We start from the raw sequence: 24,114 nt of genomic DNA, 5'->3' as shown, positions 1-24,114 counted from the left end.
TTTGAAGAATGTATGTGAGAAATACTTAGAAAAGCAAATGGATTTGTATGTAGCATTTATGGATCTGGAGAAGGCATATGATAGAGTTGATAGAGATGCTCTGTGGAAGGTACTAAGAATATATGGTGTGGGAGGCAAGTTGTTAGAAACAGTGAAAAGTTTTTATCGAGGATGTAAGGCATGTGTACTTGTAGGAAGAGAGGAAAGTGATTGGTTCTCAGTGAATGTAGGTTTGCGGCAGGGGTGTGTGATGTCTCCATGGTTGTTTAATTGTTTATGGATGGAGTTGTTAGGGAGGTGAATGCAAGAGTTTTGGAGAGAGGGGCAAGTATGCAGTCTGTTGTGGATGAGAGAGCTTGGGAAGTGAGTCAGTTGTTGTTCGCTGATGATACAGCGCTGGTGGCTGATTCATGTGAGAAACTGCAGAAGCTGGTGACTGAGTTTGGTAAAGTGTGTGAAAGAAGAAAGCTGAGAGTAAATGTGAAAAAGAGCAAGGTTATTAGGTACAGTAGGGTTGAGGGACAAGTCAGTTTTAAGATAAGTTTGAATGGAGAAAAACTGGAGGAAGTAAAGTGTTTTAGGTATCTGGAAGTGGATCTGGCAGCGGATGGAACCATGGAAGCGGAAGTGAATCATAGGGTGGGGGAGGGGGCGAAATTTCTGGGAGCGTTGAAGAATGTGTGGAAGTTGAGAACATTATCTTGGAAAGCAAAAATGGCTATGTTTGAAGGAATAGTGGTTCCAACAAAGTTATATGGTTGCAAGGCGTGGGCTATAGATAGAGTTGTGCAGAGGAGGGTGGATGTGCTGGAAATGAGATGTTTGAGGCCAATATGTGGTGTGAGGTGGTTTGATCTAGTAAGTAATAATAGGGCAAGAGAGATGTGTGATAATAAAAAGAATGTGGTTGAGAGAGCAGAAGAGGGTGTTTTGAAATGGTTTGGTCACATGGAGAGAATGAGTGAGGAAAGATTGACCAAGAGGATGTATGTGTCAGAGGTGGAGGGAACAAGGAGAAGTGGGAGACCAAATTGGAGGTGGAAAGATGGAGTGAAAGAGATTTTGAGTGATCGGGGCCTGAACATGCAGGAGGGTGAAAGGCGTGCAAGGAATAGAGTGAATTGGAACGATGTGGTATACCGGGGTTGACGTGCTGTCAATGAATTGAACCAGGGCATGTGAAGCGTCTGGGGTAAACCATGGAAAGTTGTGTGGGGCCTGGATGTGGAAAGGGAGCTGTGGTTTTGGTACATTATTACATGACAGCTAGAGACTGAGTGTAAACGAAAGTGGCCTTTGTTGTCTTTTCCTAGCGCTGCCTTGCGCACATGACAGGGAAGGGGTTGTTATTTCATGTGTGGGGGGGTGGCGATGGGAATGAATAAGGGCAGACAGTATGAATTATGTACATGTGTATATATGTATATGTCTATGTGTGTATATATATATGTATATGTCTGTGTGTGTGTATATATGTATACGTTGAGATGTATCGGTATGTATATTTGCGTGTGTGAACATGTATGTATATACATGTGTATGTGAGTAGGTTGGGCCATTCTTTCGTGTGTTTCCTTGCGCTACCTCGCTAATGTGGGAGACAGCAACAAAGCAAAATAAATAAGTAAATATTTTTTTATTATAGTTTGTATAATAAGTATACAAAGTAAATAGAGTGAATATGTATGTGGCTGCATATGGGTAAGTATATGTGTATCTGTTGATATGTTTATGTATGTATTTGTACATGTATGAGTATATATATATATATGTATGTATTTCTTTTGTGGTGGGGTGGCAATGGGAATAGATGAAGGCAGCAAGTATGAATATGTACATGTGTATATATGTATATGTATGTATACATTGAAATGTATAGGTATGTATATGTGCGTGTGTGTGTGTTTATGTATTTATATGTGTATGTGGGTGGGTTGGGCCATTCTTTCATCTGCTTTCTTTTGCTACCTCGCTAACATAGGACACAGTGATTAAGTATTATAAGTAAATAAGATAGATATGTATGTGGTTGCGTATGGGTATGTGTGTATATGTTGATATGTTTATGTATGTAATGTACGTGTATGAATATGTATGTATATATATGTGTGAATATGAGTCAGTGGGCCTTTCCTCGTCTTTTCCCTGGCTCAACCTTGTTGACGTGGGAAATGGCGATCAAGTATAATGATAATGGTAACAGAAAATTTCTGCATCCATACATGTGTTTTTAACTGGATATAACAACACAATGAAGCATTCTATCATCCAGTTGCCACATTCGTTCAATTGAAACATCCTGTGTTATGTAATTCATTAAAGAATTCTATATTCTGCATGTTTATTACGTCTGAGTTGCCAGATATTGCTGGTGTGTACCAGAGATTGTCAAAAAATTGTGTCAGTTGTAACTGAAAACAGAATTTGTGGTGGATGTAACTACAGGGTCTAAACTGAGTCATAGAGTAGAAGAGGGGCTTAATGGCATGGGTGTGTTTCAGGGTCAAAAATGAGTCACAGTGGAAGAGGGGTTTAATGGTATGGGAGTATTAGGGAGCAGTGTGAAAGGGGAGGTCAGGTTTTGTTAGAATGAAGATAGGTATTTTGATGAAAGGTATTTTTGAAGGTATAGAAACAGTATGTATATAGGTGCAAGTCTTGGGATTTACATGCAAAAGTAAGGAAAATTGTGAATCTGTTGGCAATGATTATATGTTGTTTCAGGCATGATTTTGTGAGGAATTACTGAAAGAAAGAGTTTTGGTTGTAAGTGCAGCATAATTTAGAGCTGACCAAGATTTACTGAAATAGCTGTGAGATATGAAGATGTGTGAAAAAAGACTGAAATTTATGTGTCAGAACTGAAGGTAGCATGGGGTTGAGGGAGATCAAGAATGAGATGGAATGATGGAGTGGAGAAGGCTATGGGGTATTGGGGCCTGAACATTCAGAAGGGCAAGAGGTATGCTTGCGTTGGTGTAGTATGTGGGAAGAGGGTGACATGCTGTCTGTTGGCTGACATAGGGTAAATAAAGTTATCATTGTATACTATGGAGTACCACAGTTGTTGGGGCATGGCTATGGATGGTAGGCATTGGTTTCAGTTCATAATATGTAACAGCTGGAAAGTTAGTGTGTGGATGAGGCTGTTCTTTGTTCATGATGCTAACTTGCCAAAACATGAGAGGCAGGTAAGTATAGATATTAATTGGTACTTCTCCATGGGGATAGGGGAGAGAATAATATCCATATATCCATACAGTAATTTTTTGTTGTTTTAAATTTTGATGGGATTTTGAAATTAAAGTCATATTTTGTTTCTTGTAATTCAACAAGGCACCACAGCGCAAAGGAAAGGCTAAGAGAACTGAAGATGGAAGAGATATGCCCAAGACCAAGCGGAAGAGGATTATGCACTTATCTGATTCTGAGTCTAGCAGTGAAGAAGGTAGCTTTTTACCCCATGTAACCATTTTAACATGGCTTTAAAATCCATTAGATACTGTCTGTACTGTTCTCTTTGGAATTATTGATAGCAGACATGCATGGATAACTTAGGAGTCTGCAGTAATTCATAAGTAACAACCATAATGATTTTTTCAGCCCTGAGGCATTCACATACAGACATTTCACACCACTCACTCATATCACCATTTACTCGCATTATTTCAGTATCATAATTTGTAACAGCATTCAGTTGTCTAACATGCACACTGTTATATGCATATTGATGATACCACAAATGGTGCTTATACTTTCTTCTTTTTCATGAATTTTCCTCTGCTGGGTCAGTTATGAGAAATATAGGGTGTACACCCTTTTCCCCTCCCAAAGCATCCTTGCTCTTCACCTGCAATTGATTTATTAATCTTTTAAGTTGGGCTTTTTCAGTCTTACTATATTTTTCACATATTTGTGCCAATTACCTGAATATTTACTTGCCTGTAATTCCTGCAAAAAATTTTACTCCCTCTACTTTTATATAGTGAAACACTCACTGACTTTGTTTAAGCATCAAATTCATTGCCTTTTTTTTCTATCATTAAAAGGGAGGGTACTTCCCGAAGTGCTTTCTTATACACTTTATCATAATTCTTTTCTGAATCTATAAAAGTATATCTCACAAAATTTGTCATTGCAAAGATATAACTCACACACCTGCCTACCATGTTCCACACCAACAAGGGATTCACTGATCTTCTTAATAATATTACCATTCACCTTGACAACTTTGCTAAGGATAATTGTCCCACTATAACTGATGACTCAACACTGCATTCATCCACATCCTTCAATTCTTCTCCCTCGTCTCTCTCAGTCTGCATCTCGTCTTGCCACAGCTTCCTCAGTATGTAGGCTCAGACGTGGACAGAATATCTCATTGGGGTAGATGAAATTTGTTAAGTTTAATGCCTCCAAGACCCAGTTTCTACCCTTCTTTATCAAGGTCCTCACATCTCCCATCTCTCCTTTGATGGTTCTGTAATTCCATCTCTTAACTCAGTGAACTTGATATTACTGTAACATCCACCCTTTCTTGGAAACCCCAAATTATGGGAATAGCTAGTCTGCCTGTAGGACACTTGGTGTCCTGTTTAGATGCCAAAACTTCTTTTCTTTTGAACAGTTGCTCCTTTGCTTTTCTTTTGAACAGTTGCTCCTTTTATACAAAGGATTGATTTGTCCATGTATGGAGTGCTGCTCTCACATCTGGAGTGGTTCTAGCTCTGCATCCTTGCTTGACAGAATTCAGTTGAAAGCAGTCCGACTTATAGACTGTCCTCATGCTGACTTCCAAACTTAACCCTGTTGCCCTATGACACAAATTGGTTCACTTTCCCTTTTCTATAGGTAGTACTTTAGTATTTGCCTCTTTGAGCTGGCGGCTTGTGTGCCCACACCACTAGCTAGACCTCAATACTTGGCAAGCTGCTGCTTCTTTCCCTACACGTTGAAGCTTTGGAACTCTCTACTTTCTCATGCCTTTCCCTATATCTATCACCTGAAACATTTCAGAAACATGTCTTTCACTTCTGCCAAAAATCATAAATACTCTCCCTTATCTTTTCTTTTTTGTTTCATAATTCTCTCTACATTTCAATTAAGGCTCAGCCTTGATGTGGATGTTTGTCCATGACTGGAGCCTTCAACATACAAAAAGAATGCATTTAATTTATACAATGAAACAGTTGCTGTCCAGCCTTGAAGCACCTGACTACTTTTCTAAGCCGCCATAACATAAACTTTTCCAGGTCTGCTCCTTAGCATGTTCACCTCTGCTCTTCATTTTGCTCACCACTTCATCTGTATTCCAAGCTTTTCTGTTCTTCAAGAGCTTTACTGCTCTTTCCACTTCTTCCTTTGTCATGTCGTTCTCTTTTATACACTTTTTCTTTCATTTCTCTTTCTTTTATTCATATATTTGTAGAAATAGAAATTAGACCTGATGTTAGATTAGATCATCCTTGGTTCCTCTAGCTCTTTGAAGATGCTGCTACTATTTTAGCTAATTCAGAGGAAGGGTTGGGAAAAATGGTGGGTGGGTTCGATGGTAAATGTTGGATGAGGATGCTGAAAGCTAATGTGAATGAAAGTAAGATGACAGTATTAGATGGGAGGTCAGATTGATGAAGAACTGGATATTTTAGATGAGTTTGATTATTTGGAAGTAAAGTTTAGTGAAGATGATAGTGGGAAAGCTGAAGTTGAAAATGGTGTCATGCAAAGGAGAAAAATTGATGGAGCATTGAAAGCTGTGGTGATTGAAAAGAAATTGAAGATTGGTGTGCAAGAAGTTTGCATGAAGGAGTATGTGTCTCTGAATTGTGCATGTGAAACTCGAGTATATTTAGGTTAGGATAGATAAAAAATGTGAGAGTAGTAGAGATGGATAATTAGGAGCATGGATAGAATACAGAGTGAAGATGTAAGGTCATGTAGTAAGAAGAAATTATGAGAAAGTCACATGGGTCTTTTGGATGGTATGGTTTTGCATAATGTATGTTATGCATGTATGTTAATGCTACCTTGTTAACGTGGGAAATGGTGATTAGTTTGAAAGAAAGATGTTATGAGAGGTTAATTAAGAAATATATAGAAAGACAGTAGAAGGTACAAGGAGCAGGGGTAGACTGTGGAAAAGACGTATTTGTATATTTTGGAGATTAATTAGAGCTAAGATATTTCAGCTGAAAATGTATGACAAATGATTGGGATTAGATGTAGTGGAAGCATTTTGTGTATGGAGCTAGTATGAGCTGGAACACTCGTCTTTATTGACAAATCAGTTTAGTGTTTATTTTTTTTTTATTATACTTTGTTGCTGTCTCCAGCATTAGCGAGGTAGCGTAAGGAAACAGACTTAAGAATGGCCCAACCCACCCACATACACATGTATATACATAAATGTCCATACATGCACATATACATACCTATACATCTCAATGTATACATATATATACACACAGACATATGTATATATACACATGTACATAATTCATACTATTTATTTATATTTTATTTATTTTGCTTTGTCGCTGTCTCCCGCGTTTGCGAGGTAGCACAAGGAAACAGACAAAAGAAATGGCCCAACCCACCCCCATACACATGTATATACATACACGTCCACACACGCAAATATACATACCTATACATCTAAATGTACACATATATATACACACACAGACACATACATATATACCCATGCACACAATTCACACTGTCTGCCTTTATTCATTCCCATCGCCACCTTGCCACACATGGAGTACCATCCCCCTCCCCCCTCATGTGTGCGAGGTAGCGCTAGGAAAAGACAACAAAGGCCTCATTCGTTCACACTCAGTCTCTAGCTGTCATGCAATAATGCCCGAAACCACAGCTCCCTTTCCACATCCAGGCCCCACACAACTTTCCATGGTTTACCCCAGACGCTTCACATGCCCTTATTCAATCCACTGACAGCACGTCAACCCCGGTATACCACATCGATCCAATTCACTCTATTCCTTGCCCGCCTTTCACCCTCCTGCATGTTCAGGCCCCGATCACTCAAAATCTTTTTCACTCCATCTTTCCACCACCAATTTGGTCTCCCACTTCTCCTCGTTCCCTCCACCTCCGACACATATATCCTCTTGGTCAATCTTTCCTCACTCATTCTCTCCATGTGCCGAAACCATTTCGAAACACCCTCTTCTGCTCTCTCAACCACGCTCTTTTTATTTCCACACATCTCTCTTACCCTTACATTACTTACTTGATCAAACCACCTCACACCACAAATTGTCCTCAAACATCTCATTTCCAGCACATCCACCCTCCTGCGCACAACTCTATCCATAGCCCACGCCTCGGAACCATACAACATTGTTGGAACCACTATTCCTTCAAACATACCCATTTTTGCTTTCTGAGATAATGTTCTCGACTTCCACACATTCTTCAAGGCTCCCAGGATTTTCGCCCCCTCCCCCACCCTATGATTCACTTCCGCTTCCATGGTTCCATCCGCTGCCAGATCCACTCCCAGATATCTAAAACACTTTACTTCCTCCAGTTCTTCTCCATTCAAACTTACCTCCCAATTGACTTGACCCTCAACCCTACTGTACCTAATAACCTTGCTCTTATTCACATTTACTCTTAACTTTCTTCTTTCACACACTTTACCAAACTCAGTCACCAGCTTCTGCAGTTTCTCACATGAATCAGCCACTAGTGCTGTATAATCAGCGAACAACAACTGACTCACTTCCCAAGCTCTCTCATCCACAACAGACTTCATACTTGCCCCTCTTTCCAAAACTCTTGCATTCACCTCCCTAAACGACCCCATCCATAAACAAAGTAAACAACCATGGAGACATCACACACCCCTGCCGCAAACCTACATTCACTGAGAACCAGTCACTTTCCTCTCTTCCTACACGTACACATGCCTTACATCCTCGATAAAAACTTCTCACTGCTTCTAGCAACTTGCCTCCCACACCATATATTCTTAATACCTTCCACAGAGCATCTCTATCAACTCTATCATATGCCTTCTCCAGATCCATGAATGCTACATACAAATCCATTTGCTTTTCTAAGTATTTCTCACATACATTCTTCAAAGCAAACACCTGATCCACCTATCCTCTACCACTTCTGAAACCACACCGCTCTTCCCCAATCTGATGCTCTGTACATGCCTTCACCCTCTCAATCGATACCCTCCCATATAATTTACCAGGAATACTCAACAAACTTATACCTCTGTAATTTGAGCACTCACTCTTATCCCCTTTGCCTTTGTACAATGGCACTATGCACGCATTCCGCCAATCCTCAGGCACCTCACCATGAGTCATACATACATTAAATAACCTTACCAACCAGTCAACAATACAGTCACCCCCTTTTTTAATAAATTTCATTGCAATACCATCCAAACCTGCTGCCTTGCCGGCTTTCATCTTCCGCAAAGCTTTTACTACCTCTTCTCTGTTTACCAAATCACTTTCCCCAACCCTCTCACTTTGCACACCACCTCGACCAAGACACCCTATATCTGCCACTCTATCATCAAACACATTCAACAAACCTTCAAAATACTCACTCCATCTCCTTCTCACATCACCACTACTTGGTATCACCTCCCATTAGCGCCCTTCACTGAAGTTCCCATTTGCTTCCTTGTCTTACGCACTTTATTTACCTCCTTCCAGAACATCTTTTTATTCTCCCTAAAATTTAATGATACTCTCTCACCCCAACTCTCATTTGCCCTCTTTTTCACCTCTTGCACCTTTCTCTTGACCTCCTGTCTCTTTCTTTTATACATCTCCCACTCAATTGCATTTTTTCCCTGCAAAAATCGTCCAAATGCCTCTCTCTTATCTTTCAATGATAATCTTACTTCTTCATCCCACCACTCACTACCCTTTCTAATCAACCCACCTCCCACGCTTCTCATGCCACAAGCATCTTTTGCGCACTCCATCACTGATTCCCTAAATACATCCCATTCCTCCCCCACTCCCCTTACTTCCATTGTTCTCACCTTTTTCCATTCTGTACTCAGTCTCTCCTGGTACTTCCTCACACAAGTCTCCTTCCCAAGCTCACTTACTCTCACCACCCTCTTCACCCCAACATTCACTCTTCTTTTCTGAAAACCCATACAAATCTTCACCTTAGCCTCCACAAGATAATGATCCGACATCCCTCCAGTTGCACCTCTCAGCACATTTACATCCAAAAGTCTCTCTTTCGCGCGCCTGTCAATTAACACGTGATCCAATAATGCTCTCTGGCCATCTCTCCTACTTACATACGTATACTTATGTATATCTCGCTTTTTAAACCAGGTATTCCCAATCACCAGTCCTTTTTCAGCACAAATCTACAAGCTCTCCACCATTTCCATTTATAACACTGAACACCCCATGTATACCAATTATTCCCTCAACTGCCACATTACTCACCTTTGCATTCAAATCACCCATCACTATAACCCAGTTGCGTGCATCAAAACCTCTAACATACTCATTCAGCTGCTCCCAAAACACTTGCCTCTCATGATCTTTCTTCTCATGCCCAGGTGCATATGCACCAATAATCACCCATCTCTCTCCATCAACTTTCAGTTTTACCCATATTAATCGAGAATTTACTTTCTTACATTCTATCACATACTCCCACAACCCCTGTTTCAGGAGTACTAATTCATACTGTCTGCCCTTATTCATTCCTGTCGCCACCCCACCACACATGAAATGAAAACCCCCTCCCCCCACATGTGCGCAAGGTAGCACTAGGAAAAGACAACAGAGGCCACATTCGTTCACACTTAGTCTCTAATTGTCATGTATAATGCACCGAAACTACAGCTCCCTCTCCATATCCAGGCCCCACAAAACTTTCCATGGTTTACCCCAGATGCTTCACATGCCCTAGTACAATCCATTGACAGCACGTCAACCCCGGAAAACCACATCATTCCAATTCACTCTATTCCTTGCATCCTTTTCACCCTTCTGCATGTTCAGGCCCCAATCACTCAAAATCTTTTTCACTCCATCTTTCCACCTCCAATTTGGTCTCCCACTTCTCTTCGTTCCCTCCACCTCTGACACATATATCCTCTTTGTCAATCTTTCCTCACTCATTCTCTCCATGTATCCAAACCATTTCAAAACACCCTCTTCTGCTCTCTCAACTACACACTTTTTACTACCACACATCTCGCTTACCCTCTCTTTACTTACTCGATCAAACCACCTCAAACATCTATTGCCCACACCTCGCAACCATATAACATTGTTGGAACCACTTTTCCTTCAAACATACCCATTTTTGCTTTCCAAGATGATGTTCTCGACTTCCACACATTTTTCAACGCTTCCAGAACTTTCGTCCCTTCTTCCACCCTATGATTCACTTCCGCTTCCATGGTTCCATCTGCTGCCAAATCCACTCCCAGATATCTAAAACACTTCACTTCCTCCAGTTTTTCTCCATTCAAACTTACCTCCCAATTGACTTGACCCTCAACCTTACTGTACCTAATAACCTTGCTCTTATTCACATTTACTCTCAGCTTTCCTCTTCCACACACTTTACCAAACTCAGTCACCATCTTCTGCAGTTTCTCACCTGAATCAGCCATCAGCGCTGTATCATCAGCGAACAACAACTGACTCACTTCCCAAGCTCTCTCGTCCACAACAGGCTGCATACTTGCCCCTCTTTCCAAAACTCTTGCATTCACCTCCCTAACAACCCCATCCATAAACAAATTAAACAACCATGGAGACATCACGCACCCCTGCCGCAAACCAACATTCACTGAGAACCAATCACTTTCCTCTCTTCCTACATATACACATGCTTTGCATCCTTGATAAAAACTTTTCACTGCTTCTAACAGCTCACCTCCCATACCATATATTCTTGATACCTTCCACAGAGCATCTCTATCATATGCCTTCTCCAGATCCATAAATGCTACATACAAATCCATTTGCTTTTCTAAGTATTTCTCATACATTCTTCAAAGCAAACACCTGATCCACACATCCTTTATCACTTCTGAAACCACGCTGCTCTTCCCCAATCTGATGCTCTCAATCAGTGCCCTCCCATATAATTTCCCAGGAATACTCAAGAAACTTATACCTATGTAATTTGAGCACTCACTCTTATCCCCTTTGCCTTCGTACAATGTCACTATCCAAGCATTCTGCCAGTCCTCAGACCTCACCATGAGTCATACATACATTAAATAATCTTACCAACCAGTCAACAATACAGTCACCCCCTTTTTAATAAATTCCACTGCAATACCATCCAAACCCGCTGCCTTGCCGGCTTTCATTCTCTGCAAGGCTTTTACTACCTCTTCTATGTTTACCAAATCATTCTCTCTTTCACTCTGCACTCCACCTCAACCAAAACACCCTATGTCTGCCACTCCATCATCAAACACATTCAACAAACCTTCAAAATACTTACTCCATCTCCTTCTCATATCACCACTACTTGTTATCACCTCCCCATTAGCCCCCCCTTCACTGATGTTACCATTTGTTCCCTTGTCTTACACACTGTATTTACCTCCTTCCAAAACATCTTTTTATTCTCCCTAAAATTTAATGATACTCTCTCACCCCAACTCTGATTTGCCCTCTTTTTCGCCTCTTGCACCTTTCTCTTGACCTACTGCCTCTTTCTTTCATACATCTCCCAGTCATTTGCATTATTTCCTTGCAAAAATCGTCCAAATGCCTCTCTCTCGTCTTTCACTAATAATCTTACTTCTTCATCCCACCACTCACTACCCTTTCTAATCTGCCCACCTCCCACGCTTCTCATGCCTCAAGCATCTTTTGCACAAGCCATCACTGCTTCCCTAAATACATCCCATTCCTCCCCCACTCCCCTTATGTCCTTTGATCTCACCACTTTCTTCACCCCAACATTCTTCTTTTCTGAAAACCTCTACAAATCTTCACCTTTGCCTCCACAAGATAATGATCAGACATCCCTCCAGTTGCACCTCTCAGCACATTAACATCCAAAAGTCTGTCTCACGCGCCTGTCAAGTAACACGTAATCCAATAACGCTCTCTGGCCATCTCTCCTACTTACATACCTATACTTATGTATATCTCTTTTTAAACCAGGTATTCCCAATCACCACTCCTTTTTCAGCACATAAATCTACAAGCTCTTCACCATTTCCATTTACATCACTAAACACCCCATGTACACCAATTATTCCCTCAACTGCCACATTACTTACCTTTGCATTCAAATCACCCATCACTATAACCCGGTCTTATGCATGAAAACTACTAACACACTCACTCAGTTGCTCCTAAAACACTTGCCTCTCATGATCTTTCTTCTCATGCCTAGGTACATATGCACCAATAATCACCCATCTCTCGCCATCCACTTTCAGTTTTACCCATATCAATCTAGAGTTTACTTTCTTACACTCTGTCACATACTCCCACCACTCCTGTTTCATGGGTAGTGCTACTCCTTCCCTTGCTCTTGTCTTCTCACTAACCTCTGACTTTACTCCCAAGACATTCCCAAACCACTCTTCCCCTTTACCCTTGAGCTTTGTTTCACTCAGAGCCAAAACACTCAGGTTCCTTTCCTCAAACATACTACCCATCTCTCCTTTTTTCTCATCTTGGTTACATCCACACACATTTAGACACCCCAATCTGAGCCTTTGAGGAGGATGAGCACTCCCTGCATGACTCCTTCTGTTTCCCCGTTTAGAAAGCTAAAATACAAGGAAGGGAGGGTTTCTATGCCCCCGCTCGCGTCCCCTTTAGTCGCCTTCTATGACATGTGAGGAATGCGTGGGAAGTATTCTTTCTCCCCTATCCCCATTGTGCAAAGTAAAAAAGTAAGAAGCACTTACATAAGTGTGGAAGTCCATGTTCATTTTACCATAGTGGGCATTCATTGAGAATGTGCATGGGTGATGTAGTGAAGATTGTATGTACCTAATCCACTCCAATAAATTTGGAGGAGAGTAATGTTTTTTTTACGTACTTGATCGCTGTTTCCTGTGTTAACGAGTTAGCGCCTGGAACAGATGAAGAAAGGCTGCATCTGTTCACATTCATTCTCTAGCTGATATGTATAATGTATCAAAACTACAGCACCTTATCTAGAACCAGGCCCCACAGATTTTTCCATGGTTTTACCCTAGTTGCTTCACATACTCTGATTCACTCCATTGATAACTCTTTACCCCAGTATACCACATCATTCCAATTCACAATATCCCTTGCATGCCTTTCACCCTCCTGCATGTTCAGGCCCCAGTTGCTCTCCTTGTTCCCTCCACTTTTAACACAAATATCCTTTCTGTCAGCCTTTCTTCTTTCACTCTCTCCATATGTCTAAACCATTTTAGCAGATCCTCTTCAGCTCTCTCAGAAGCACACTTCTTATTACCATACATCTTCCTTTACCCATACATTACTTGCTTGATCAAACTATCTCACATCACATATTGTCCTCAAACATTTCATCTCCAACACATCCACCCTCCTCTTTCCAGCCTTATCTGTAATGTAATAATTAGATATCTATCTATCTATATCTGATGCATGTTCCAACTGGAACTACCTCAAGGGTGTAGCCATGGCAATATTGTTCATAACTAGAAGATAAGAGTTTGTTTGAACAGCAGGGATCTAGATATAAGGAGGAGTCACATGAGGAGTGCTCATCCTCCTCAAAGGCTCAGATTGGGGTGTCTAAATGTGTGTGGATGTAGTGAAACGAAGCTCAAGGGTAAAGGGGAAGAGTGGTTTGGAAATGTCTTTGGAGTAAAGTCAGGGTTTAGTCAGAGGACAAGAGCAAGGGAAGGAGTAGCACTACCCATGAAACAGGAGTGGTGGGAGTATGTGATAGAGTGTAAGAAAGTAAACTCTAGATTGATATGGGTAAAACTGAAAGTGGATGGCGAGAGAAGGGTGATTATTGGTGCATATGTACCTAGGCATGAGAAGAAAGATCATGAGAGGCAAGTGTTTTAGGAGCAACTGAGTGAGTGTGTTAGTAGTTTTCATGCATAAGACCGGGTTATAGTGATGGGTGATTTGAATGCAAAGGTAAGTAATGTGGCAGTTGAGGGAATAATTGGTGTACATGGGGTGTTTAGTGATGTAAATGGAAATGGTGAAGAGCTTGTAGATTTATTTGCTGAAAAAGGACTGGTGATTGGGAATACCTGGTTTAAAAAGAGATATACATAAGTATAGGTATGTAAGTAGGAGAGACGTCAAGAGAACGTTATTGGATCAGTTGTTAATTGATAGGTGCGTGAAAGAGAGACTTTTGGATATTAATGTGCTGAGAGGTGCAACTGGAGGGATGTCTGATCATTATCTTGTGGAGGCGAAGGTGAAGATTTGTAAAGTTTTTCAGAAAAGAAGAGAGATGTTGTGGTGAAGAAATTGGTGAGAGTAAGTGAGTTTGGGAAGGAGACTTGTGTGAGGAAGTACCAGGAGAGACTGAATGCAGAAAGGAAAAAGGAGAGAGCAAAGGACGTAAGGGGAGTGGGGGAGGAATGGGATGTATTTAGGGGAACAGTGATGGCTTGCACAAAAGATGCTTGTGGCATGAATAGCGTGGGAGCTTGGCAGATTAGAAAGGGTAGTGAGTGGTGGGATGAAGAAGTAAGATTATTAGTGAAAGAGAATAGAGAAGCATTTGGATGATTTTTGCTGAGAAATAATGCAAATGACTGGGAGATGTATAAAAGAAAGAGGCTGAAGGTCAAGAGAAAGGTGCAAGAGGTGAAAAAGAGGGCAAATGAGAGTTGAGGTGAGAGTATCATTAAATTTTAGGGAGAATAAAAAGATGTTTTGGAAGGAGGCACATAAAGTGCGTAAGACAAGAAGACAAATGGGAACATTGGTGAAGGGTGCTAATGGGAGGTAATAAAAAGTAGTGGTGAAGTGAGAAAGAGATGGAGTGAGTATTTTGAAGGTTTGTTGAATGTGTTAGATGATAGAGTGGCAGATATAGAGTGTTTTGGTCAAGGTGGTGTGCGGAGTGAGAGGGTCAGGGAAAATGATTTGGTAAACAGAGAAGAGGTAGTAAAAGCTTTGCGGAAGATGAAAGCCGCCAAAGCAGCGGGTTTGGAAGGTATTGCAGTGGAATTTATTGAAAAGGGGGTGACTGTGTTGTTGACTGATTGGTGAGGATATTAATGTATGTATGGCTCATGGTGAAGTGCCCGAGGATTGGCAGAATGCATGCATAGTGCCATTGTATAAAGGCAAAGGGGATAAGAGTGAGTACTCAAATTACAGAGGTATAAGTTTGTTGAGTATTCCTGGGAAATTATATTGGAGGGTATTGATTAAAAGAGTGTAGGCATGTACAGATTAGGCAAGAGCAGTGTGGTTTCAGAAGTGTTAGAGGATGTGTGGATCAGGTGTTTGCTTTGAAGAATGTATGTGAGAAATACTTAGAAAAACAGATGGATTTTTACGTAGTATTTATGGATCTGGAGAAGGCATGTGATAGTGTTGATAGAAATACTTTGTGGAAGGTATTAAGGGTATATGGTGTGGGAGGTAAGTTGCTAGAAGCAGTGAAAAGGTTTTACCAAGGATGTAAGGCATTTGTATGAGTAGGAAGATAGGAAAGTGATTGGTTCCCAGTGCATGTCGGTTTGCGTCAGGGGTGCATGATGTCTCCATGGTTGTTTAATTTGTTTATGGATTGGGGTTTTTAGGGAAGTGAATGCAAGAGTTTTGGAGAGAGGTGCAAGCATGCAGTCTGTTGTGGATGAGAGGGCTTCGGAAGTGAGTCGGTTGTTGTTCGCTGATGATACAGTGCTGATGGCTGATTCGTGTGAGAAACTGCAGAAGTTGGTGACTGAGTTTGGTAAAGTGTGTGAAAGAAAGCCTTGAGTAAATGTGAATAAGAACAAGATTATTAGGTTCAGTAGGGTTGAGGGATAAGTTGATTGGGAGGTAAGTTTGAATGGAGAAAAACTGGAGGAAGTGAAGTGTTTTAGATATCTGGGAATGGATCTGGCAGTGGATGGAACCATGGAAGTGGAAGCGAGTCACAGGGTGGGGGAGGGGGTGAAAGTTCTGGGAGCATTGAAAAATGAGTGGAAGGCGAGAACATTATCGTGGAAAGCAAAAATGGCTATATTTGAAGGAATAGTGGTTCCAACAATATTATATGATTGTGAGGTATGGGCTATAGATAGGGTTGTGTGGAGGAAGGTGAATGCGTTGGAAATGAAATGTTTGAGGACAATACAGGTACACTACCGATTTCCTGGCACTCTTGGTTCCAAAGCCTTGCCGAATTAACCATTTTGCCGGATCAACCGTGGTCATGTAATGATGATTTATCAATGCACCTCTAACCCACTAATTGTACAATTCCCATGTGTCTAAAGTATACCATGGACTGCTTGAAATTTAAATTAAACATATTAAATATAAAATGAATAAACCATGTAAACCATGGAAAGTTCTGTGGGGCCTGGATGTGGAAAGGGAGCTGTGGTTTCGGTGCATTATTACATGACTGTTAGAGACTGAGTGTGAACGAATGTGGCCTTTGTTGTCTTTTCCTAGCGCTACCTCGCGCACATGAGGGGGGGAGGGGGTTGTTATTTCATGTGTGGCGGGTTGGCGATGGGAATGAATAGAGGCAGACAGAATGAATTATGTACATGTGTATATATGTATATGTCTGTGTGTGTATATATATGTATACTTTGAGATGTATAGGTATGTATATTTGCGTGTGTGGACGTGTATGTATATACATGTGTGTGTGGATGGGTTTGGCCATTCTTTCGTCTGTTTCCATGCGCTACCTCGCTAATGCGGGAGACAGCGACAAAGCAAAATAAATGATAGAAATAAATAGATACATTATGCACCTGCTCAGGGCTGAGGTGCTTGTCAGCTAGGAGTTTTGCTAATTCCTCCACATACTTGGCAGCTCCTTTGTGGTTTGCTTTTCTCCGCACAACTTTATTCATGGAAATTCCATGACGCTTCTTGAATCTTTTTTACTGTAGTCATGCATGTTTTAATTTAAGTTCTTAGCATGGTCAACAACTTAGCATGGTCCATTATCATGCCACCTGACAAGTCCACTCCATCACTCCAACGCTGTTGAAACCATTCTATCATCACTTGATCGTGCTCCATACTCTTACCATCTTTCAAAGTTTTCATAATCGTCATTTGCTTCTTGGAATCGCTGTCTGCATAGAATTTCAATATTTTCTCCCTTTGCTTCTTTGTATCATAACCAGTTGATGAACCAATACTGTGGATGTCACAAAGTTTACGCACGGAAACACCACAGTCCATTTTTTACAATAGTTTTACTTTATCTTGGATTGATATGTTCTGGTGTTTACGTTTGTCACCACAACTGACACTCATATGTCTTAGAAGCCATAGCTAGGGTTAGATTTAAGCAAAATAAGGTAAGAATTGCGGTATCACCACCAAGTCCAGTGTAAAGAATGTAAATAAGTGTGCCCTACACACAATGCCATCTGTTGCCACGCAGTAAGCTAGCCTGGTGGCCGCGGTAATTTCAAGGTCCCTCATGTAATTTTGTCTGGACTAAAGGAGGTGCTGAACCATCAGATGCCAGAAATTTGGTGGTTTACTTGTATGTTTTGTGAGGTGGTTTGAACGAGTGAGAAATGAAAGGGTAAGAAAGACGTGTGGTAATAAAAAGAGTGTGGTTGAGAGAGCAGAAGAGGGTGTGTTGAAATAGTTTGGTCTCATGGAGAGAATGAGTAAGGAAAGATTGACAAAGAGGATGTATGTGTCAGAGGTATAGGGAATGAGGAGAAGCAGGAGACCAAATTGGAGGTGGAAGGATGAAGTGAAAAAGATTTTGAGCAGTTGGGGCATAAGCATACAGGAGGGTGAAAGGCATGCAAGGAATAGAATGAATTGGAATGATTTGGTATATTGGTGTCGATGTGCTTTCAGTGGATTGAACCACGGCATGTGAAGTGTCTGGGGTAAACCATGGAAAGTTTTGTGGGGCCTGGATATGGAAAGGGAGCTGTGATTTCGGTGCATTACACATGACAGCTAGAGACTGAGTGTGAACGTGTGTGGCCTTTTGTGTCTTTTTCTAGGTCTACCTTTGGAGGGATGTTGTTTCATGTGTGGCGGGGTGGCAATGGGAATGGATGGGGGTAGCAAATGTGAATGTGTATATATGTATATGTATGTATACGTTGAAGTGTATGTATATGTATATGTGTGTGTGTGGGTATTTATGTATATACATGTGTATGTGGGTGAGTTAGGCCATTTCTTTTGTTTGTTTCTTTGTGCTACTTCGCTAATGCAGGAGACAGCGATTAAGTATGATAATTTACAGGACAATTTATAGCAGTTTGTAGCTTTATTAATAACAGTAGAACTTACCAACAGAGGACCATTGTGAGGAGGAATTGGTCTTAGTTCCCAGCCCACCGCCACCAGAACCTCTTCGTATTGAGTCTGATTCTGATGAAGATATACCAGCCACTCCACAGCCAGAGTCAGTGGATCTCTTAGATAAAGAAGCCCGGAAACGGAAAAGGAAGCTTGTTGAAAAAACATTTTTGTGTGGTGAATTTTTGAGTGAGTAGCCTTTTCTCAAATGTATCTTGGTCCTTTAAATGTTTTTTAATTATTGCAGAAGTTGGTGACAGTTCAGAAGATGAGAAAGGAGGATAGTAGAGTAATAAGCAAAGTTATTAGGTTTAGGAGGGTAGAGAGAGAGGTCAGTTGGGGGTGTGACTTCCTATGAAGAAATTTCGGTGGAAGTGAATTGTTTTAGATACCTGGGAATGGACATGACAACAAATTGAACCAAGGGAGTGAAAAAGAATCATAGGATGAAAGAGGGGGCTAAGGTTCTGGGAGCCTGAAGAGTATATGGAAAGAGAGTTTGCGATCTGGGAGGGTGAAAATGGGTATATTTGAAGGTGTCGTAGTTCTGCCCGTGTGTGGCTGGGAACCCTCCCTTTCTTTTATTTCGATTTCTTAAAGAGCATGCAAAGGAAAAAGTCAAGCAGGGAGTGCCCATCTTACTTGAAGGCTCAGGTTGGGATTTCTGAATGTGTGTGGATGTAACCAAGATGAGAAGAAAGGAGAGATATGCCTATGTTTGAATAAAGAAACCTGGATGTTCTGGCTCTGAGTGAAACAAAGCTCAAGGGTAAAGGGAAGGAATGGTTTAGAAGTGTCTTTTGAGTAAAGTCAGGGGTTGGTGAGAGGACAAGAGCTGAGGAAGGAGTAGCACTACACAAGCAGGAGTTGTGGGAGTGTAAGGAAGTAAATTCTAGATTGATTTGGGTAAAACTGAAAGTGGATGGCGAGAGATGGGTGATTATTGGTGCTTATGCACCTGGTCATGAGAAGAAAGATCATGAGAGGCAAGTGTTTTGGGAGCAGCTGAGTGAGTGTGTCATCAGTTTTGGTGCATGAGACTGGGTATTAGAGATGGGTGATGTGAATGTGAAGGTGAGTAATGTGGTAGTTGAGGGTATAATTAGGGCACATGGGTATTCAGAGTTGTAAATGGAATTGGTGAAGTTCTTGTGGATTTATGTGCTGCAAAAAGACTGGTGATTGGGAATACCTGGTTTAAAAAGAGAGATATACACAAGTTTACATACGTGAGTAGGAGAGATGGTCAACAGGTATGACTGGATTACGTATTAATTGATAGGTGTGTAAAAGAGAGACTTTTGTATGTGAATGTACTGAGAGGGGCAAATTGATAGGCGTGTAAAAGAGAGACTTTGGATGTAAATTCTCTGAGAGGGGCAGTTGGTGGGATGTCTGATGATGACTACCTTGTGGAGGCAAAGGTGAAGATTTGTGGAGATTTTCAAAATTGAAGAGAGTATGTCACCAGCTTCTGCAGTTTCTCACCCGAATCAGCCACCATCACTGTATCATCAGCGAACAACAACTGACTCACTTCCCAAGCTCTCTCATCCACAACAGACTGCATACTTGCCTGTCTCTCCAAAACTCTTGCATTCACCTCCCTAACAACCCCATCCATAAACAAATTAAACAATCATGGAGACATCACGCACCCCTGCCATAAAGTAACATTCACTGAGAACCAATCACTTTCCTCTCTTCCTACACGTACACATGCCTTACATCCTCGATAAAAACTTTTCACTGCTTCTGACAACCTACCTCCCACACCATATATTCTTAATACCTTCCACAGAGCATCTCTATCAACTCTATCATATGCCTTCTCCAGATTCATAAATGCTACATACAAATCCATTTGCTTTTCTAAGTATTTCTCACATACATTTTTCAAAGCAAGCACCTGATCCACACATCCTCTACCACTTCTGAAACCATACTGCTCTTCCCCAATCTGATGCTCTGTACATGCCTTCACCCTCTCAATATAATTTCCCAGGAATACTCAACGAACTTATACCTCAGTAATTTGAGCACTCATATGTGCATAAATCATACTTGCTGCCTTTATTCATTCCTGTCGCCACCCCACCACACATGAAATGACAACCCCCTCCCCCCCGCATGCGCATGAGGTAGCGCTAGGAGAACATCAAAGGTCACATTCGCTCACACTCAGTCTCTAGCTCTCATGTATAATGCACCAAAACCACAGCTCCCTTTCCACATCCAGGCCCCACAAAACTTTCCATGGTTTACCCCAGATGCTTCACATGCCCTGGTTCAATCCATTGACTGCATGTTGACCAAGGTATACCACATCGTTCCAATTCACTCTATTCCTTGCACGCCTTTCTCCCTCAATCATGTTCAGGCCCTGATTGCTCCGTCTTTCCACCTCCAATTTGGTCTCCCACTTCTTGTTCCCTCCACTTCTGACACATATATCCTCTTTGTCAATCTTTCCTCACTCATTCTCTCCATGTGACCAAACCATTGCAAAACACCTGCTGTCTCAACCACACTCCTTTTATTAACACACATCTCTCTTACCCTTTCACTAGTCACTCAATCAAGTCACCTCACACCGCATATTTTCCTAAAACATCTCATTTCCAACACATCCACCCTCCTCCGCACAACTCTATCTATATCCCATGCATCGCAACCATATAATATTGTTGGAACCACTATTCCTTCAAACATATCCATTTTTGCTTTCCGAGATAATGTTCTCGCCTTCCACATATTTTTCAACGTTTCCAGAACTTTCACCCCCTCCCCATCTGCTGATAAATCCACTCCCAGATATCTAAAACTTCACTTCCTCCAGTTTTTCTCCTTCAAACTTATCTCCCAATTGACTTGTCCCTTAACCCTACTGTACCTGATAATCTTGCTCTTATTCACATTTACTCTCAGCTTTTTTCTTTCACACTTTTTACCAAACTCAGTCACCAGCTTCTGCAGTTTCTCACCCGAATCAGCCACCATTGCTGTATCATCAGCAAACAACAAGTTCCCAAGCTCCCTCATCCACAACAGACTGTATATTTGCCCCTCTCTCCAAAACTCTTGCATTCACCTCCCTAACAACCCCATCCACAAACAAATTAAACAACCATGGAGACATCACGAAACCCTGCCACAAACCAACATTCACTGAGAACCAATCACTTTCCTCTCTTCCCACTCGCACACATGCCTTACATCCTCGATAAAAACTTTTCACTGCTTCTAACAACTTTCCTCCCACACCATATACTTTTAATACCTTCCACAGAGCATCTCTATCAACTCTATCATATGCCTTCTATAGATCCATAAATTTATTATTTATTTATATTTATTTTGCTTTGTCGCTGTCTCCCGCGTTAGCGAGGTAGCGCAAGGAAACAGACAAAAGAATGGCCCAACCCACCCACATACATATCTATATACATACACGTCCACACATGCAAATATACATACCTATACATCTCAATGTATACATATATATACACGCACAGACATATACATATATACACATGTACATGATTCATACTGTCTGCCTTTATACATTCCCATCGCCACCTTGCCACACATGGAATAACCCCCCCCCCCCCCCCCCCCCCCCCCCCCCACCCCCCCCCCCCCCCATCCCCATCCCCACCCTCATGTGTGCGAGGTAGCGCTAGGAAAGACAACAAAGGCCCCATTCGTTCACACTCTCTAGCTGTCATGTAATAATGCACCGAAACCACAGCTCCCTTTTCACATCCAGGCCCCACAGAACTTTCCATGGTTTGCCCCAGACGCTTCACATGCCTTGGTTCAATCCATTGACAGCACATCAACCCCGGTATACCACATCGTTCCAATTCACTCTATTCCTTGCACGCCTTTCACCCTCCTGCATGTTCAGGCCCCGATCACTCAAAGTCTTTTTCACTCCATCTTTCCACCTCCAATTTGGTTTCCCACTTCTCCTCGTTCCCTCCACCTCTGACACATATGTCCTCTTTGTCAATCTTTCCTCACTCATTCTCTCCATGTGACCAAACCATTTCAAAACACCCTCTTCTGCTCTCTCAACCACACTCTTTTTATTACCACACATCTCTCTTACCCTTACATTACTTACTCGATCAAACCACCTCACACCACATATTGTCCTCAAACATCTCATTTCCAGCACAACTACCCTCCTGCGCACAACTCTATCCATAACCCACGCCTCACAACCATACAACATTGTTGGAACCACTATTCCTTCAAACATACCCATTTTTGCTTTCCGAGATAATGTTCTTGACTTCCACACATTTTTCAAGGCTTCCAGAATTTTCGCCCCCCTCCCCCACCCTATGATTCACTTCTGCTTCCATACAAATCCATTTGCTTTTCTAAGTATTTCTCACATACATTTTTCAAAGCAAACACCTGATCCACACCTCCTCTACCACTTCTGAAACCATACTGCTCTTCCCCAATCTGATGTTCTGTACATGCCTTCACCCTCTCAATCAATGCCCTCCCATATAATTTCCCAGGAATACTCAACAAACTTATACCTCTGTAATTTGAGCACTCACTCTTATCCCCTTGGCCTTTGTACAATGGCACTATGCATGCATTCCGCCAATCCTCAGGCACCTCACCATGAGTCATACTTACATTAAATATCCTTACCAACCAGACAACATCACAGTCACCCCCTTTTTTGATAAATTCCACTGCAATACCATCCAAACCTGCTGCCTTGCCAGCGTTCATCTTCTGCAAAGCTTTTACTACCTCTTCTCTGTTTACCAAATCATTCTCCCTAACCCTCTCATTTTGCACACCACCTCATCCAAAACACCCTGTATCTTTATATTCTAACACATTCAACAAACCTTCAAAATACTCACTCAATCTTCTCACATCACCAATTCTTGTTATCACCTTGCCATTAGCCCCCTTCACTGATGTTTCCATTTGTTCTCTTGTCTTACACACTTTATTCCAAAACATCTTTTTATTCTCCCTAAAATTTAATGACACTCTCTCATTTGCCCTTTTTTCTCCTCTTGCACCATTCTCTTGAGCTGCCTCTTTCTTTTATACATCTCCCAGTCATTTGCACTATTTCCCTGCAAAATTTGTCCAAATGCCTCTCTCTCCTCTTTCACCAATAATCTTACTTCTTCGTCCCACCACTCACTACCCTTTATAATCTGCCCAGCTACCACGCCTTTCATGCCACAAGCTTCTTTTGCGCAAGCCATAGCTGCTACCCTAAATATATCCCATTCTTCCCCTAATTCCCTCACGTCCTTTGCTCTCACCTTTTTCCATTCTGCACTCAGTCTCTCCTGGTATTTTCTCACACAAGTCTCCTTCCCAAGCTCACTTACTCTCACCACTCTCGTCTCCCCAAATTCTCTCTTCTTTTTTGAAAACCTCTACAAATCTTCACCTTTGCCTCCACAAGATAATGATCAGACTTCCCTCCAGTTGCACCTCTCAGCACATTAACATCCAAAAGTCTCTCTTTCGCACGCTTATCAATTTACACGTAATCCAGTAATGCTCTCTGGCCATCTCTCCTAGTTACGTACATATACTTATGTATTTTTTTTTTTTTTTTGCTTTGTCGCTGTCTCCCGCATTTGCG

General features: G+C 41.5%; 1 protein-coding gene across 2 annotated transcripts in view; it reads left to right on the top strand.

Annotated features, from left to right (window-relative positions):
• The window catches only part of LOC139749451 (uncharacterized), an 86,291-nt gene that overhangs the window by 47,560 nt on the left and 14,617 nt on the right, over positions 1–24,114 (top strand). For both annotated transcript variants that reach the window (XM_071663327.1, XM_071663328.1), the window contains 2 exons: positions 3,337–3,448; positions 18,468–18,659. In XM_071663327.1, coding sequence (XP_071519428.1) covers positions 3,337–3,448; positions 18,468–18,659 — 304 coding nt within the window. The remainder of the gene's footprint in view (positions 1–3,336; positions 3,449–18,467; positions 18,660–24,114) is intronic.

Source organism: Panulirus ornatus, chromosome 7 (genome assembly GCF_036320965.1).
Source record: "Panulirus ornatus isolate Po-2019 chromosome 7, ASM3632096v1, whole genome shotgun sequence".
NCBI lineage: Eukaryota > Metazoa > Arthropoda > Malacostraca > Decapoda > Palinuridae > Panulirus > Panulirus ornatus.
Note: the sequence above shows the minus strand (reverse complement) of the source record. Positions and strands in the feature narration are given on the sequence as shown.